General features: G+C 35.5%; 1 protein-coding gene across 2 annotated transcripts; it reads right to left on the bottom strand.

Moving 5' to 3' along the window:
* Positions 1–2,825: 2,825 nt before the first annotated feature.
* Positions 2,826–17,950, bottom strand: spopla (speckle type BTB/POZ protein like a). 2 transcript variants are annotated; one of them, XM_028024362.1, is made up of 12 exons: positions 17,767–17,950; positions 16,606–16,683; positions 13,540–13,657; positions 12,313–12,434; positions 12,042–12,193; positions 11,800–11,927; positions 9,856–10,033; positions 9,127–9,182; positions 8,239–8,361; positions 5,540–5,682; positions 5,384–5,437; positions 2,826–4,301 (listed from the first exon to the last, which is right to left on the bottom strand). In XM_028024362.1, the coding sequence occupies exons 3-12, from the start codon at positions 13,615–13,617 to the stop codon at positions 4,157–4,159; spliced, it is 1,179 nt and encodes a 392-aa protein (XP_027880163.1). In that variant the 5' UTR covers positions 13,618–13,657; positions 16,606–16,683; positions 17,767–17,950; the 3' UTR covers positions 2,826–4,156. The 2 variants fall into 2 exon arrangements, with proteins under 2 accessions (XP_027880163.1, XP_027880164.1); XM_028024363.1 differs by lacking the exon at positions 17,767–17,950 and adding an exon at positions 17,479–17,626.
* Positions 17,951–18,458: the final 508 nt, after the last annotated feature.

Here is an 18,458-nt window from a genome sequence, read left to right as displayed (position 1 = left end):
TTCATTCGCTTCCATTACTCTTATCTGATCAGGATGAGGCACCTACTCCTTCAGCATCAAGTCACACTAGGCTCCCCCGCTGCACTCATCCAAATCCCTTAAAACCATGCTGATATGTATTTCTGTTTTCATGCTTCACCTCTCTTAGTATTGGCGTTTAGACTGCACACTTATGAGACCATAAAATTAGTTTACATAATTTATAGCTTCATTTAAATACCAGTAACACATGGAGGTGTAGTGACATCGATTGCTAAGTTTGTTCTAAACCACAAAAAGTAACTGAACATTTGCCCAACTTCACCATGCCATTGCCAGAGATAAAATAGATAGATTTTTAGTGCCTAAAGCTATAGTGAGAAGGGAGATGTAGTTTGGATCAAACAATGTATAAAAAAATCATAAAAAAGAAGCATGACATTGTTATTTAAAGTTGGGATTTGTATGTTGTTAGTCAAGCCTCAGGAGATTTTTTTTTGTTTGTTTTTCTTCCAGGAGGCTAAATGAACTGGGTTCACAGCACAAAGTAGTTCATACATTTAGCAAGGTAAATAAAGCAACTGAGACATTGTATCATGTACTGCTACACATAGTTAAAGCAGGTAAACCCACATCAGTGAAATGTAGGAATGGAACATCTAGCAAAAAGTTTACAGAAATAATAGCAATAATGTTGTTTGAGGGAGAGGGATGCAGTTGTTCATTCGCTGAGAGGTGGGTAGGTCTGTTGCTCTTTGAGAACCATTTCACTTAGAAAACCCCTGTTCTAAACCAAAGAAAAAAAAATGATTTCAGATGAAAGTCATGATTCAGAAATTAGGTTTTGTTAAAAGATCATAAGATATAATATCTTACCTGTAGTAGATAACTCTCCTGGTGTCTTCTCAGTGTAGTAGAAATCCAGATTTATTGGTCCTGGATGCTAATGATAACAGCAAAATCTGAGAGGGTCCAAAACAAAGAACTGGTCTATCATCTTTAAACAACAGTAGTCTCAGAAATATCCTACTGAATGCCGTTGTATGAATATTAAATCTTCTGCACTTTTACACTGGACAGCAGTGGTGATACATTTTGACAGGAACTTGAGTTAGCGCAGCACCAATGAACTCTCCTGTGTGAAACAAAGACTAAGAACGGAACATAAAACGTTTGACGTGAGCATAAACATAGGACAAAAATATAGTAGTGGAAAATGGAAAAATATTGCAGTGATTTTTTGCCATTTACATTCTACATATTCACTAAACATTTTTCACTGGGATGTGTTTCACTCAGGAAGAACATTGAAGATGCACTGCCTCCAATCTCCAATTACCACATATCAAAAACTGCAAAAATCAGGAGTAAGTGACAATATGGAGAAGTTACAAACAGTTTTGATTTCCTGCTTCAGGCCATTTGCTGCATGGGTTCCCCTTCTCACTCCACCCTTCTTCCAGTTCAGCTACTAATAAATGAAGGCCACCAGTGCCCCGAAGCTACATTTGAGTTGTTTTAAAAAGGTACAAGCACACTTTGGTTCTGGCTATCCTTAAATTAGTCATTACCTTCAGCCAGCAGAACCGACTGATTTGGATTCATACATGTGCATTTCAACAAAAAAATTAAAATATGACCAGCAAAAGAAAAGCAAAAAAAAACAAATACAGCCAACCTTTCTTTCAGTGGAAAGAACGGTAACTTGATGGTTGTCCAGTGGTCAGTATCCAACACTCCCCACAAACAGGGTAAGCCACAAAAGGTCACTGGTAAAGAAGCTGGTGGTCAGAGTTGCATGTGCCCAAGGTTATTAATAGCGTTATGTGCAATGTGTGATAGAAAAAGATCCATAACCAATTGCAATAATCCTAGCCTGGAAAGGATCGTAAAGCCAAGAACATTCATGGTCAAAAAAAAAGAAAAAAGAGCTTCAAATGTGAACATTTTAGAGTTAAAAGTCATTTTCCATATTGGCGTCATAAAATATAGAACTGTAACTGTATTTTGGGTTTTCATCAGCAGTAAGCATAAAGCATTAAAATCAACATTAAATCCTTACCTTGAATTAAATTACTGAACTAAATTTACTTTTGAGTGACATTCCAATTTAGTGAAATGCATTTCTAAACGTACACCAAAAATGATCAACAGCAGGTAGGTTCAGCACTTCAGAAATACTGAAAGATCCCTTTAGGTTTCTCTTGCCGTGGCATCATCCAGTGCATATTTGCTACCATCTAAATGACAGCAGAATTTTTCAATTTTGACAGCACAACTGCAGGCTTCTCTTTCAAGCACTGCAGTTAGTGGAGGAAAGCGAAGGAGAAAGATAAAAGGTTGGAGAGGCATCCCGAAGCTGAGATGGTATCAGGCCTTTTCGAAGGATCTGTGCTGAGAGGGGCGGACGTGGATCAGCAAGCCGCTGATGAAGACGTCTCTTCTAGCAGGAAAGAGCGGCCGCACATCCACTTTAATTAGAGCTGGGGCCTCGCATTCACATAAAACAAGAGGGGAAAAGTCTTTTATGTGTTTTTTTTTAAAAGGTGGGGGGTGGGGGGCGGGGTGGGGTGGGGTTGTTAACATTTACAATGGGACTTTAACAGTGCAGTCTCTGAGCATTTCCTTTTGATTAGGCCGGTAAAGCGGTTTTGTAATTATAATTGAAAAAGACATGCAGCAAAAAAAAAAGACAAATCACCGCAATATAACATCCACATCCATTAACAACACCATAAAAAGAAACCGAGGATGATCATCACTCTTCTATAAGCCGAGATCTGTGGTAAAACAGAGACTAACATTCAATTAAGTCCAGAAAAAAAAAAGTAATGAAGCTGAGTCACTTCAGACTGCTGGAAAATGTTTTAATGGGTTAATGCAGGCATTCTTGCAGACAACAACTTCATAATCTTTTCCAAAGTTTTCAACGTGACGCTGATTGACGAGTAATATCAAAAAATGATGCTACTCTCACTTTACAAAATCCTCCGAAGTGTCTGTCACACCACACTACATACAAGACGGACTGAATAACCATGACAATACCCCCCCCTATTGAAACACAGAATAACATCGCCAGTAGATGTGATGCTCAGCATCCTACAGACATCCAAGCATGTTAGAGGAACCTTTTACTCAATTCATGTACTTCTGCACAGATGTCGAATAATTGCAGAAAATAAGCTGTTAAAAGCAAAACTGGAACTTTTGACACTTTCTTTTGACAATAAAACAACCATGCATTAGTCTCTCCACTTTTAGTTCACCACAATATACTGAGCATATATATTTGAAAGTTGGCAATACTAAGAAGGAACAAATTTTCTTTTTTTTTCACAGATGTATGATCTGGAATATGTAATTTGAATGGGAGACGGAGAACATATTTCCATAAATTTCCAATGTTTTCGTATATTTGGGCCAAACAGACACTTTTCCATCTTACATGGATTGACACTTGCCTTCAAAATAGCAGATTACTACCCCCCTCCCCCTGACAAATACACAATAAAACACACTTTCTTGTACATTGGTCTTCTAAAGATGGTTCAATTGTCATTTACATAGAAATGGTGCCATCAATATGGGGCATACGCATATTTTCAAAAAGTGTAAAGAACTGACCTTGCACTGAGTGTTCATGCTTTTTAATGTCTAGTCACAAAACGGGCTAAACATTACAAATATATAATATTTCCCATTTAGTTAAACCTTTGTTACGTTCCTATAGAACTCCATATCAAAATGACTATACATGGGAACTAGTGCAACCTGGAGGAGGCCTGGTCTTTGTGACAAGGCAGGCACGGAGTAAAATAGACGAAGTGCTCTAGAGCAGCTCCAGAGCAATGGCAGATATATTAAGGCCATTTTGAAAATTACAGGAAAAAAAAATGTAGAAGAGAACTTGGCTTGCTGCCCACGCTAAACAGAGTTCAGCTGGGGCAGCAAAGCAAGCAACACCGATTGAATCAATTGTTTTCCAATCCACAGATGTCAAACTTCCATGTGCCAGCCTCCCCCCCACGTCTCTGGTCAGAAAGCTCCACTCCTCTTTATTCAAGTGTGTTCAGTTTTGGTGGAAATAAAAGAGTGGCACACTCACTAGTCCTTTTCTTTGTAAAAACCCCATGCTTCACACCCTTCTTTATAGTCCAGGAGCAAAGTCGGGCAGTCAGGACTGTTTTAGGCGCTTCCTCGGAAGACCAAAGGGTGGGCACTGTGCAGAAGCCAGGGCACGGAAGGCTTCAGCTACCAAGTGAGGATGGGACTGGATCATTGACTTCCAGCCTGCGGTCTCCATTATGTCTGTGGCGTGACTGTAAGCACAGGCAAAGTGAAGTTAACACCAAGACGCCATGATCGGCACATTAAAAAGCAATAAACATAAATGAGATTGTAATGCAGGAGAGCGCTGACTCAGCAGCTGCATCTTCATCCAGAAAAGGACCAGAAGTACTTTTCTTCACAAAGATAAACAGATAATTAATTCTAAGAGATGCACCAAAAAAAAAAATTGACTGGCCCTGATCAGTGATTGATTAGCAAACACACCCTAAAATAATACTAACACATCATCATAGCAACACTAATCTTTTGTGTGAATGTCACTATTGAGAGTAGAAAACTTAAAAGGTGTCTACTTTCATTATCACTGAAGTGTTTGGAAATTAAATCAAAGGAAGGTTCTTTTGAAAAAACACCATTTTATACAAGCTGTGAAAAGTGTTAAAGGACAATTGAGGCAGATAATGTGAATTCTGAACTAAGTGTGGTAACGCTGCTTTGAGTGTTTTGAGATCTATGTTTTGAAATGTATTTAGAAATGTTGGCAGCCTTTTCAAATTTCAGTTAAGTGCTCTAAATTCTCTAGTGAATCCATCCAGCTGTCATTAATGCCAGCTCCGCTAATAGCTAAGGCTGTTTAAAAGTGCCAAATACACCTTAAATGTCATCTTTGTTTCAAAAAAGTAAAATCCTCCTTATACAGACTGATTTATTGATCGGTGGGATGTTACTTCAGCCACTCAAAGCTTTACAAAAACCAGCAAAAGAAATAGAGCCATAAAATTCTGCTCTATCCAGGATCCACCACTGCATGCATAAAACAACCAAAATAAAGTTCTTCAGTTCAAGGTGTCCTGGAACATTGCACTACATCATCAAAAAGAAAAACTTGCTTCCTTTCTTTAAAAAATAAAACAAATATTCCTTTTTGCGGGTTTTATCCAAGTATGAGTCTATTAATAACTTGGATCCAAAGATAAGGGGCTTCAAACTGAAAAGGCAAACAGCACTCTGTCTGCCTAAGCTAAAACAATGAATTCTAATGCATCTGGTAGGGGGAACAGATAAGAGCGTGTTATTAATCTTGTGTCACATATATCAGCTAATTACATACTTGCTATTCCAGTTCTTTCCATCTTTACAGCCCAGCTGTCTCAGGACACTGCACCTATGGCAAGGAGATAAAAAGGTAAGCATTCAGGGCTGGTAAACAGAAATGGCAGCAGGAATTTATCACTTTGCCTTTTTTTTTTTTTTTTGCAATACTTGCCTGTTGATAAAATCTATGGCTTGTGCTTTGAGTTGCTCGGCACTGTGCAAGTCAGCCAAGATGAGGGTGTCGGCCACATTCTCCACTGAAAGGCTGTTGCACAAGGCCTCCTCACACATGACCTTTAAACGCTCCAGAGCATACTGGAGTGGGAGCAAGAGGGGGAAACAGAATACATCTGTGATTAAAAGGTTAGGAAGTACATTCATTTGGTTTAGGGATTTTATTATTTTAGAATGTCCGCAAATCTGTTTTCAGTTAAAATGTGCGTAGTGAACCAACGATCATTACAAAAAGCTTGGTTATACTCCTAATATTATTTAAAAAACAGAATCTTTTATTAATGAAGTGACTAGTTCTGCCTTTCCATCAGCTACAGTTATAAATCCAAACAAGTCTAAAACTTTTTTATTGTATCCAGGAACACACCTTTCCATCAATATACAAATGTTCAGGATGGACAGAGCTAAATAACATGTTGCCTGTATGCCATGTGCTTGCAACCACTGGTTGTATTCTGCCAGTAGGCTCCACATGTTGTTGTTACATGTGCAATGTGTCTCACAAATGTGCTGCATTTTCCCTGCGTTTCCTGTCTCTGTTACAATGAAACTGACAGAGATGAAGGAAGAGGGGCAGACTTCCAGAGCGCTCAAAGAGGTGTGTCCACAAAAGCGCAGCATCATCAAAACTAATCAGGCAGCAACAAATCATTGCAATAACATTTAATATGACACAAGAGGTGCCTGTGCTACAAAAACATGTCAATAACATTTAATAATGCAATGCTTTGAGCAGAGGGTTTAGATAGAAAGAATGCCTCATGCTTAAAATGATCAGGCTTGTGCAATTTTTAAAGGGGCATAGAACACATTATGCATTTTACCTTATTTACAACAGAAACATGCTAAATTTCAGAATAAAATCATGTATTTGAACTAATTCAACTTGGTAAGACACTTTTAAACAAAAACAAATTCTACAGCTAGAAAATAAAGCAACTTGACAACTCTATAGTCATGCTTAATTGTGAAGAGAATTTCAGTATGAAAATGCACCAATTCAACAATCAGATCAGAAGCATCTAATGTTACCCTCATTAGCTCTTATAGGTGATTAAGTCATTTTTCTTCCTATCCAATAAACACATTAAACCTCAAATTATTTTGAGTACTGTGTAGCTAGAGGTCTTACATGTTTAAAATGCCCAAATTAAAGTCCATGAAAATGGTGTAAATGCATGTTTAGCATTGCTGTATTAGATTCTGAGACTGATGTTTTTTCCAACTAGATGTGAGGCAGTGACTTTCAGATGCTGCTCAAGGGAGTTACACAACCCTTCCTCTGTGTACACAGTACAGCAAAACGTTTCAGAAATTGACAATCAGACACATTTTTGATTTTACAAATATCACGCTAAATTGAATATAAGAATTTGCTAAAACACAAAAATTACAATTCGATATACTGAAAGGATTACTTTCTTGTCAACTTGCTTTTTATATGGCCTGTCACACTTTCTGGCAACTCCTGGTGAAAAATTCCTAACTGTAGTGGAATAATTTCTAATTGAAAGTTTTAGAAATATTTGACCTTTAATTTGAAGTTTTTATAACTGAACCATTTCTAAAAATTAAAACTAACTTTTAATAAATTCATCAGTAGTCTAGGACAGTGTTTCCCAACCCTGGTCCTCACACTGCACACATGTTTTAGAGGTTTCCCTGCTTTAATGTGCCTGATTCAACTGATTGCAGTTCAACACACGCCTGTTAATCAGTCATCAATTGAAATCAGCTGGACTGAAGCAAGGAAATACCTAAAACATGGTACATGCATGTGCCCTGCATGTGCCTTGAGGACCAGGGTTGGGAAACACTGGTCTAGGAGGTTGTTGTTTTCCTAGCATGGGCTATGAATAACTTGCAAAACACACTTCCCTAGGACACTTAAAATCCCCTCTTCTGAATCCTCCTGAACACAACCATGTAAAAATTTAACAGGACAAGACTATGCATCATCTTACTAGAGAGCTGGTATGGCAATCTGAAATGTGACTATTTTCCACATGAAATAAAAAAATTTTTTATTGTTATGCTGCTATAAAAATTATATAATAATTTATTTTTAGGATCTTCAGCAGGGATGCGAAAATGTGCCATATGCATTCCAGGGTCAAATCCATATTTTGTAGGTGTTGACCCATTGCATTAGAGTAATAACCTCAGCAGTTGTCAGTAAATCCAACGGGATATTCTGACCTATTTTACATTTCTAGTGGAGCATATGAAAGTTCATAATTATGCCGAGGACTATAGAATGCAAAATGTACTGTTTAATTAATAAAGATGTAATTTAAACTAGCTACTTTGTCTTAAGTAGAATCCTGACAAAAAGAAGTCTTTAGAATAAGAGGAGAAATGTTTTCAAGAAACCAGTCGTCCTGTTTCCTTCTACTTAAGCACTTAGATTTTCAGTCACCCACTTCCTGGGTAACTGAGAAGCTACACAAGCGTTCTTTGTGAAAATAAAAATACATCATTCATATATAATTACTGTATGTTTTCAAATTATTAATTGATAATCACCTAGAAATTGTGAGGATTGGCCATACTAGGGATTCCAAATAAGAAAAAGTTAAAGGAAGATAATGATCGGATACAAATGGAGCTGACAAAGCTAATTCCACAGGTACTTACTTTATCAGCAGCTGCCAGCAAATTGTCTGCCATTTTTTCCAAGTTTGGCGCCTTCCCTGTATAAATGAAGCCCATCATTTCCCTAAAGACATCTGGATCCACATCACTGATGTCAACTCGATTCTGCAGATTAAACAAAATGTTCCTTTACTACACAATAAAATTATGATGTCATGGATTACAGTGATTTGCAAAACTTTTTACACCCTTGATTTTTTTTTCACAATCTGAACAACAAAGTTGATACACATTTGTTAAGTAGTAGAGAAAAGAAATAACATTTTTTCAAAAAATATTCTTTTTAAAAATCACATTGGAAAGACAGAAAATGCATAAAGGAAGGTTTCTGATCAGATAAGGCCAAACCTAGATGTTTTTGGCTCACATGAAGAGCAAAACTTAAACAGCATGAGCACAACATTCTGAAAAAAAAAACTAGTGGCCCAGTCAAAGTTAAGAGCTAAATACAATTGAGAATATGGTGAAATACTTTAAAATAGTTTTTCTTACAGTAAATAATCATCAATATGCCTTCTGAAGGCAGGGTTTTATTTAAATGCAACAGAATAAATAGGGCTAGCAACCTGTTCATGCCTCGCTTTCACTGTTTTTAGGGCTTCTTGTTTTCCACAAATAATGCACTGTTTCTTTTGGAGAATCACATAAAATGTTTTGGGGGCACTTCAGTCAAAACAAACTGAAGTTTGAGGGTATAACTAGACAAAACACAAACAATTCTAAAAAAAGTGTGAAAAGAGGCACTGTAGAGCAAATACTTATCCCATTTGGTGGGATTTTCCTGATTGCTACCATGGCCGCAGCATGTTAGCAATCAGGAAGCAGTTTGTGTATTGAGGACACAGGACAGAAGTAAGTTGGTGCTCTTACCTTTTTACTTTCTTCCATTTCATGTTCAAACATTGCATTAAAGACTGGAGACCTCGCTGTTAAAGTAAATACAGAAATGAATAAATAAACTTGCATGCAAAAAGGATTAGTCAATGCTTCAGTACACTTAGAGGTTTCTCTTTTTACTCCAACAGTATCACATGCCTATTTCACACATCTTTAAACATTTTCACTCATCTTCTCTCCTTTGAACAAATTCGGTAGGTAATACCTCAAGCCAGAGTTTCCTCCTGTACTAAAACTCAAATGCTGTTGCTCACTTGTTAGTCACTCTGGATTAAGGCCCGTGTCCAATGAGCAGAGAAAATCTACATTTAACATTCAGACCGCCAAAAAAACAAAACTGCAGCGTAATTTCCATGATAGTCACGTTGTAAGCATTTTTTCCTTGAACACTTCAGCAGCCACCATGTCTAATCGAGATAAGCGCATCGCATAGAGCCAGCCTCTCAATCTCCTGGATCCTCCAGTCATCTGGGTCAAGCAGAGCCAAGCAGGAGTGAAGTTGTGGATTAGCAACCACTGCAGAACTGGGCCATAACAAATCAAGTCCAGCGCACAGAGCCTCCTTAGCCTCTCAGGTGCTTATGGCTCTCCAGGAGAGGTCATCCACAAGAAGCATTGATGTCTTTTTTTTTAAGTGCCTCTTGTGACGCTGCGCTCCTGAATGTTGCGTGCCAGTTCTGATGGGGGATGAAAATGTCCTACCTGCAAGGATGGATTTGTGGGCTTTGAACTCTTGGCCTCCCACATAGAGGCTGCAGTCTGTGAAGCGTGAACACTCCCACAGGTTCCCAAGGTCATCAGACAGCTGACATTCTGGTACTTTCAGCATGTTCATGTTAGACTGACCCGAAATGTTGACAGAGTCCTGGACGACACTTACCTGTACATACATAACAGAAAAAGCAGCAACATGAAGCATTTGGATATTTAGTTATATTTTTATTACTTCTTTGAAACGACAAAGAAAAAAAAGACCAAATTCAACAATAGATTAAGAAACAGATAATCTTAGAACAAAAAATTAATCAACTTCTTACAACTCTATACAAAAGTACTTGTGTCCCTTTTACTTATTCACATTTTGTACATTTACAGCCACAAACTCGAGTATTTCTTTGTATTTTATGTAATAATCCAACACAAAGTTATGCATAATTGTCAAGTGGAAGAAATAAGATACATGGTTTTCAAAACTTCTTACCAATAAAAATCTACAACATGACAAGCTTTTTTATTTAACCTTGCTGATACAGTTTATTGTAGAACAATATGAATATGTTTTCATCTAAACCACAAGTACTAAACTGCAATTCTCTAGGGCCAGTGCCCTGCACTTCTTAGATGTACCTTTGCTTAAAACACATCAGATTTAAATAATCAATCATTGATAGGACTCTAAAAAATGTAACCACATGTTGAGAAGGCAGCTTAGCCATTTGATTCAGGCGTGTTGGACTAGACACGTTTAAAAGTTATTCTTCCTTGTTTTTGTGGAGGAAGCAGGTCCAGAACAGCGTTGTGCTGTCACCATGATGTGTAACTGTGGCAACAGTGTTCAAGGTAAATACACAGCATTTTGAATATAAGCCAAAAAGTTTGATTTTGGTCTCATCTGATCAAAGGATGTTCTCCCACTATGTACTTAGCTTATTTAGGATCCACATGTAGCTGCAGCTATGCTGCCTTTACTCTTACAGTGGTCCAGACATCACTTTATTACATCACTAACAAATTTTAGAAATAAAAACAAAAAAAAACAACAACTTTGAAGACAATATGGCAGAATATGTGTAATTTTAGGTTAAACACATAATTAACTGTAAAGCAATATAGTATTTGTATATATTTGGCACAAGTATTGTGCCAAATAGGATTTTATCTCAGAGTAAAAGAGGCTGAGTAATAAAAAGCATGATGCACCTTTTAGATTTTATTCCACACACTTTGTAGTGGTGTATCAGTTGAAAAGATATTCCAGTTTGTGGTTGTAACATGACAAAAAGTGAAAAGGTTTCAGATGTAGGGATACCTTTGCAAAGCAGTGTACATATAATTTATGACAAAAGTCTTACTCTCTTTATAGAAAGTGGTGTTTTTTTTCACCTATCATGGCAGTATTAAAGCAGCTGCACTGACACCTCATTTAGCTTGTCCCTCGAAAGAACATTTTCCAACATACTCACTCTTCTTGACATTCTGAATTTAATTATTTTGAAAACAAGCATCAATTTAAATGTAAGATGCAAGAAACATTTAGCTCTGTAGAAGTAAAATGTCATTCAATGCAAATTTAAACTGTGAGCCATAATTCAGCATTTCTCAGAAGCAAACCAGCCATGACATAATTCTGCTACTCTTTCCATTTAAAAAGGGTAGGCACTGGATGTAAAAATCAACACACACATTTTTTTTGTCTTCACAACACTATGAAGAAATTTAACCAAAACCCCCGCCCCCCCCAAAAAACAAGAGCAAATCCGCTTAATTATTTGTAAAGATAAACAAAACAGAACAAGAAAATAGTTCAATCACATTTAGTAATTATTGACATGCGGCTTTGATTTAAAGTCACAACAGAAAACAACTTAATATACCATTTATTTAAAAAAAAACTAAACAAAAAAATACTATTTGAATCACATTTACCTCACAAAAAAGTGTGAGCTTGTCATCAGGTAAGAGACCATTAGCTTCATCAAGGAGGAAATCTCTCCTTATAAATTTTTTGAAGCCCCAGTCTTTGCCTTGGACAAACCTATACGCTCTTTGGCTCTCTGTAAATAGAAACACAATGTCAAGTTTTACAACATTCTTCAAACCTGCAGCTTCATAAATAACAAAATAAATGTAAAGTTTGTATGAAAATATTTGTAATTGCTAAAACTCACCCATTGCTTTTGTTTCCTCTCTTTTAGCATTCAACAAAGAAAACTTAAACTTTGCTCTGACTTCACTTTTTGGACAACTAACAAGAAGTAAATACAGTGATAGATAATCTTTGCTTTCATCATCAAGTCCCTTTGGATTAACTCTCAGACACCTGGCACAGATTAAAGTAATGAAGATTAGATTATGCATGAATATGATATGTTGCAATAACCTTTTTATGGCAACAGAAAGCTTAAACTGAAATTTAGAGTAAGATACTTTCATACTAACCATTTCATTTTGTCATTAGGGCCAGAAGAGAAGGTTGAACTCTTCAACACCTCTCCCATTTCTTCTCTGCAAAAACTAAAGTTGTTTATGGTCCACATGTAGGAAAACTTCACTACTTTGACCTGAAAACCAATAAAAATCAAGCAAATTAGATTTTTTTATTATTTAAAGCACAGAAATAAAAATTACTTGATTTTATCAAATATTATGGATTGGAAGTTAATCAGTTCAAACTATTGCTTTATTTTACTGACAGATCCAGTTTCAATACAAAAATGTATTGTCCAATCAATCCAAAACAGGTTTAAAGTCAATAACACAAACTCTAATTCGATCCCAATTATAAAGAAGTTTATGTCGAATGATAAAACATTTTTAGAGCAACCCTTTATATTCCTAAATAATAAGGGTTGAAATGCAAGTCAGCACTGGTAAGTTGCTTTTTTTTAAAAAATCATAAAATATTATTTTTAAATTTGAAGGAGACATCAATGGGTACTGGTCATTTTGCCCCTTTGCTATTTTTGTTGCTTTATGTTGCTTTTGATACAAAACAGAGCAGTCTGCCTCCAGACGCTTCGCACTGACAAAACTTTTTGTGCTCTCTTTAACAACTGACGATTACCAGTAATTTCTTAAATTACATTTAAGGATTATAAGAAATATGTTCATATGACTCCATTAAATAGTACTTGCATGCTCAAAACTATTATAATTTGATCAGGGGCATTAATCTGTTAAGTGTCATTAATCAGTCGACCCCAATGTACATGGACTCAAAACAGTTTTTTTAATTTTAATAGGTTTAAATTAAATTGAAAAACGTATTCTCTAGTGGCTTTCCAATTAAAAAAAAAAAAAAAAATTATAGTCATTTCCCAAGTCAATTACAAACATGGAATAGAACCAGAACTGGAAGCACTTGGGCATTTTACAGAAGGTAGGATAAGATGCCTTTTTAAAATTCATTTTAGCATATTGGTTTGTCCTCTACCTTCTACAATATAATGAAATACATTTTATACAATTTCTGATCAATTTTAAGGACAATTTAAGATAAATATCCATGTAGCATTCGGGGTATCAAAAATTATGAGCTAATTTCATGCCAACAATACAAGCTCCCATTTTAAACCTAAATGTACGTGTTTCAAAACAGGACAAAATTATTTCTCATCAATATGATGTCCAAAAGAGATAATTTAATAAATGAATTTATTCCTGCACCTGTGTGTAACACCAGCTCTCTGCCACAGGTCCACTTGACATCTCCCCAGGAGGAGGAGGGGTGGGAACCCGTGACATCACTGGCTCGGATGTACCACTCACTGACGTCCTTAAAGCTCTGACAGTTTCAAGTAAAAAGAAAACACAGTGTTATTTCTGGAAAACTTACCATCAGCTATGGTTTCAACATTTTCTAATATTAGTGGAAAATGCCTGGCAAAATAATCACTAACTTGAATTAAAATTATTTAACAAGTTACATTTGATTGGAAAGTTGTTCTGGTAATAAATGGCTTAAAACATAAACAAAACCCAAACAAGATGTATCTTTTGTAAAAACAACGCCACAGATAGTTTGGTTGTTGAAAGACAAAATAGTGCTGCAATTATATCAGTTGTATTTTATAATAAATACAAATTATAGTAAATCAAACACATAGTAATTCTGCTTTTGTCACTTATAGACACTAAGTTAAAGCCGACTAAGTGTTGTTTAGTTATCAGTCTATCTCAAGTTCTTTGTTAGAAACATTGTTTATGGCAACTTTTGATTTTCTGGTTAAATTTAGCAACAAAACCATTTCAAATAATTTTAAAAAGTAAAATACACAGAAAAGCCTTTTTCATACAAATATTTCTGACACATTACAATAATCTTCCTACAAGTGTAACAAAATGAATAAAATCACAATCACAGCTAAAAAGCTATGGTAAAAAAAAAATATCACTTCTCTTTAGATTTTACAGTCAAATTTGACTACATGGCATTACTGCCAAAGTCCCACAAACAAGTACTGTACTGCTCGAAAACAATATTATTTTTGAAATGAGTTTCTTAGGACACCAGTGATATAAAAATGTGTATTTCTTATCAAACCTGCATTTTTTTATGCTTCGTTGAACAAACATTAGGAAAAATAGTAAAAAAAAAAAAATGAATTAATTCTTGACAATACAGCCAGTTTTGGACATTTTTAAACATTAATTGGAATTTATCACAATAAATCAAAAGTCTTATAAGATGGTTTTCATGATAACGATATGGTGAATGCTCAACTCTTTATCAGGTTTTTAAACTGAGCAAAAATCATGTTAGTAGTAAATAAATATTTGAAAGGTCACGGCTAAACAAGGATAATGAAACTGACAATACAGAAAGCATCAATGATATAATGATTTTAGTGTGTTCATTAAAACACTAGAAGGGAACAACAAATACTTTTAGCAGAAAATGAGTTTCTGTAAAGTCCACCTGAACTTTAAAAGCAGTGTTTCTCAAATACTTGTACATACTATTCAGGTGGGAATATTTACAAAAACTTGCTAACATTTTGCACACAGAGAAAGAATGACATATACGCTGTAATAATCATAATTGAATTAAAATAAATTTGAGGAAAACCTTTGGACATGCCACACACATGATCAACAAATGAGGTGAAAAGTTGTTTTTTTTGCAAGATAACACTGGTACTTCAGCAGACCAGAAACATTTAGATATTTTACTGACTTCAGAGATTTTGCAGGCCAGGACACGTTTTGATGAAAGTATTATGCAAAGACAAAGGCAAAATCTGGCAGTCACACCAGTGCAAATTTACTGCTGCTAAATCGTTCAATGCATGATAACATTTCATAATTTGACAGTCCAGAGAAAATTACCAAAATTTTATGGGGTCATGTTATACCTTCTAATCCGATCAAGAATGTTTAGAAAAACACTATGAACTAAAAAAGCTTACACCAATAGCTAACACTAAACAAGATAACTAAAAACAAAAAAAGTGTTCCAACGCCAGGACATCAATGACCATGAAGACACAAGAAATAAGTCTCTGTTCTGTGTGTGAATTGCTGCTGTTCTAATTAAGATTTGACAGTTCTTTCCACAGGAAAACTGAAAATGAAATTCCACTTAGTTCAGCTTAAATATGCCACACCCAACTCTTCAAATTACCTCCAAAATCACATGAATTTTAAGCTCCATCTCACTGATATGAGTTTCTGAAACATCTGACTGTAAATGTTTCACTAATCACTGCCATTTATGTTTATGATGCTTGCTGTGATAACTTATTGACTATATAGTCTAATGTGTGTTTAGGTCATAAAAGGCATTGTCCAGTCACTGCTAATAAGGTACAGCAAGGCTTTAAAAATGAACAGCTTCAAAACTACAAATTGTACACCATGCAATTTCTATATTAAAGTCACTTTAATGAGACGTGACCTGGAGAGAAAGTCCTGGAGTTTTCTGCAGTTGTACCTAGCAAAAAGTACAACAGAAATAACTTTCCCTCATCTGCTGTCGTGTGTTGCTAATCAGCTAATTTAAAGAATGCTACCTCACATTTCCCATGCTTACAAGAAGGTACCAGAGCAGAAAGCTCAGCAAATTATTCAGCAAACTTAAAACACATTTTATACTCACTAAGTACTTCGGAACTATTACAAAATTTAGCAGGTCGTCATTCTGTTTCTTTGCTTCAGTGTATGTGTCAAAATCTGTTTATATAAATGATCCCCTATATATATTAAAATGTATCAATATTTTTGTGCAAGTACAAATATTTGTCACTTTGGTGTTTTAAATTGAAACAATTTATTCATGTTGCACATTTCTGTGTTAGGGATTATGTGAAATATTGTGGTATTTTTACTCAAAGTTATAATGTGGAAATCTCCGCATGATGCCTTTATGCCTAGTGTTTAACTTGAGCAGCTCTTTTAGTGATTATAGATTTCATGTTTACGTTTACATTTACTGATTAAATAAATGTACATATATGCATTTTTTAAATCCAAGAAAATATGCAATACCAAGCAAAGTAGAACACTTTGATGATGTAGAAAACACTAACATGTTTTGTATGTTCATTTGAAACAGGATGTGCCAAACAGTAATGAGATCTCATACTGAGAATACATGTATTAGCATGCATAGGCTTGCTACTCAAAATCTGTTTTGAGTATGTTGCAGTACCTGTACCCCACACCCCCTTAGCTTACCTACAAAATCTGAGTCATGCAACATGGGTAATGAATAAAAAAAACCGTTTGCATCACCTTTTGAATTCTTGAAAGATGTAAAATATGGAGTTTTTCCCTCTATGTGTTTATAGAGTCCTTCATTGTCCCATCTTCCTGTAATAAAAAAAAACAAATATAGATTAGGGCAGGCAAATCATCAAAATATTGCTGTATAAAAAACTACATTGTCAACAAATCATAGCAATATCTATGAAAAGATCAAAACGAACTAAAAACTTACACCATTAAAATATATTGCACCCATCAAGTTGAACGTTAAGTTCAGAATTACTGCAACAATATTAAATCCGGACCTATGCTCACGTCAGGAAAATCTGTTCTACACTACGAGTTTTAGAGAACTGAAATAAACTGGAATATTTCATCTTATGGTAAACATGGTTTTGGGGAAAAAAACGCTCTTGTGAAATCAATTTGATGAACTCGAGAATTCAAAAGAAACTACTGTTTGGCTAACACGTTAGCTAGAGTTTTGCAATAACGCCAAAAATGCAACAGAGGATGCAAAGCGGACAAACATTTTTCCAGCATCTGTGCATTATCTTCAACTCCTGTTACTAAAGTTGTGGAACAAAGCTCACAATTCTCGATATTCAGGATGTAAAACGAGTGCGACAAAAGATGAAAAGAGAACTGTTAGCGAACACGGGTTTCAGTTAGAACAGTCATTTCCGATCGTCATCTACATGGCTTCACTGTACAGTTATTACACATTTAACCCTGCTTAAGAGTTGTTCAAAAACGATAATTATAACTAGACAGAGAGAAAACATGATGTAATAAACGGTACATATTTGGCTAAAGCAAGCTAATGTTTCCACTAGCAAGATTAACTTCACTTTAGCCTTCATCACAGTGCAAATGTAGCGAATTTATCTGCTCACGAACCATCTGTAAGCTTCACTTTGCTATGTTACTCCTCGCTTGTAACACAATCAAATCAGGGATGCGTCAAGTTAAATCAGGAAGATGATGTTTGGACTCCGCAGTACCCGGTAAAAACAAAGGCCCTACACTGATCCCAATGACAGGATGCTAACCAGAAGCTAATGTAAATCCTCACGCTCTGTTACTGGAAGTAAAAACAACATCGGCTAACTAGCAGCTAGCGAAAGGCTAATCCTTCTCCCTCCTGTCTGCTTACAAAAAGTTTAAAAAGACGTCGTAATGACGTACCTTTTAATTTTATACTCCCATATATATCGAATAAAACATATAGCTTTGTGTTTTAATCGCTCCTTCCACCGTGCGGCACTTTGGACTCTTTTTCATTCAGTCTCTTCACAAGGTTTTCTTTGTCCAATTTATCTGTGCTAGCTTACAGTTGTCTAGCTGGCTTGTAGCTTCACGGGCTAGAAAATATAGGCACTGCGCATGCGCGAAGTTTGGATAACGTTCACAGACTGGATTCCTCTAATGTGAATACATAAAAACGGCTCTTTTAGTATTCAGATCAGAATATTTAGTTCAATAATTTAGTGTAGCTTGTAGCTTTTAAAATGAAACAAAGTCTTGATATTTGTACACAAGATATACGTACACACATGTGAATAGGGTAACTATGAAATTAAATAAAAATAAATGAAATTTGTGTGGCAAGTGGTCAGGATGTTGTGCCTGATTTTTGTAAAAAGTGTGTGCTTTGAAAACATTCAAATCAAAAGCTTGGGCTAGTTCCAGCACTAACAAAAAACAGCAGGCAATACTATTTTTATATGTCTTAAAATCTGACATTTCATGAACAAAAAAAAAAATTAACAAAACTACTTAAAAGAATATTTTAATTTTAAAAAGGACATGCCTGTATCAGACATTTTTGTATTCAAAACTTTGAGGAAGAAAGTCGACAATGAATGTATAATTCCCAA

Source organism: Xiphophorus couchianus, chromosome 7, assembly GCF_001444195.1.
Source record: "Xiphophorus couchianus chromosome 7, X_couchianus-1.0, whole genome shotgun sequence".
NCBI classification, from domain to species: Eukaryota; Metazoa; Chordata; class Actinopteri; order Cyprinodontiformes; family Poeciliidae; genus Xiphophorus; species Xiphophorus couchianus.
Note: the sequence above shows the minus strand (reverse complement) of the source record. Positions and strands in the feature narration are given on the sequence as shown.

Coding starts and splice junctions, on each gene's coding strand:
- spopla (XM_028024362.1), bottom strand. CDS start 13,617: ATGTCACGGGTTCCCACCCCTCCTCCTCCTGGGGAGATGTCAAGTGGA. Junction 12,194..12,312: donor CCTAATGACAAAATGAAATG/GTTAGTATGAAA, acceptor AATCTGTGCCAG/GTGTCTGAGAGTTAATCCAA. Junction 4,302..5,383: donor GGAAAGAACTGGAATAGCAA/GTATGTAATTAG, acceptor CTGTGCTTACAG/TCACGCCACAGACATAATGG.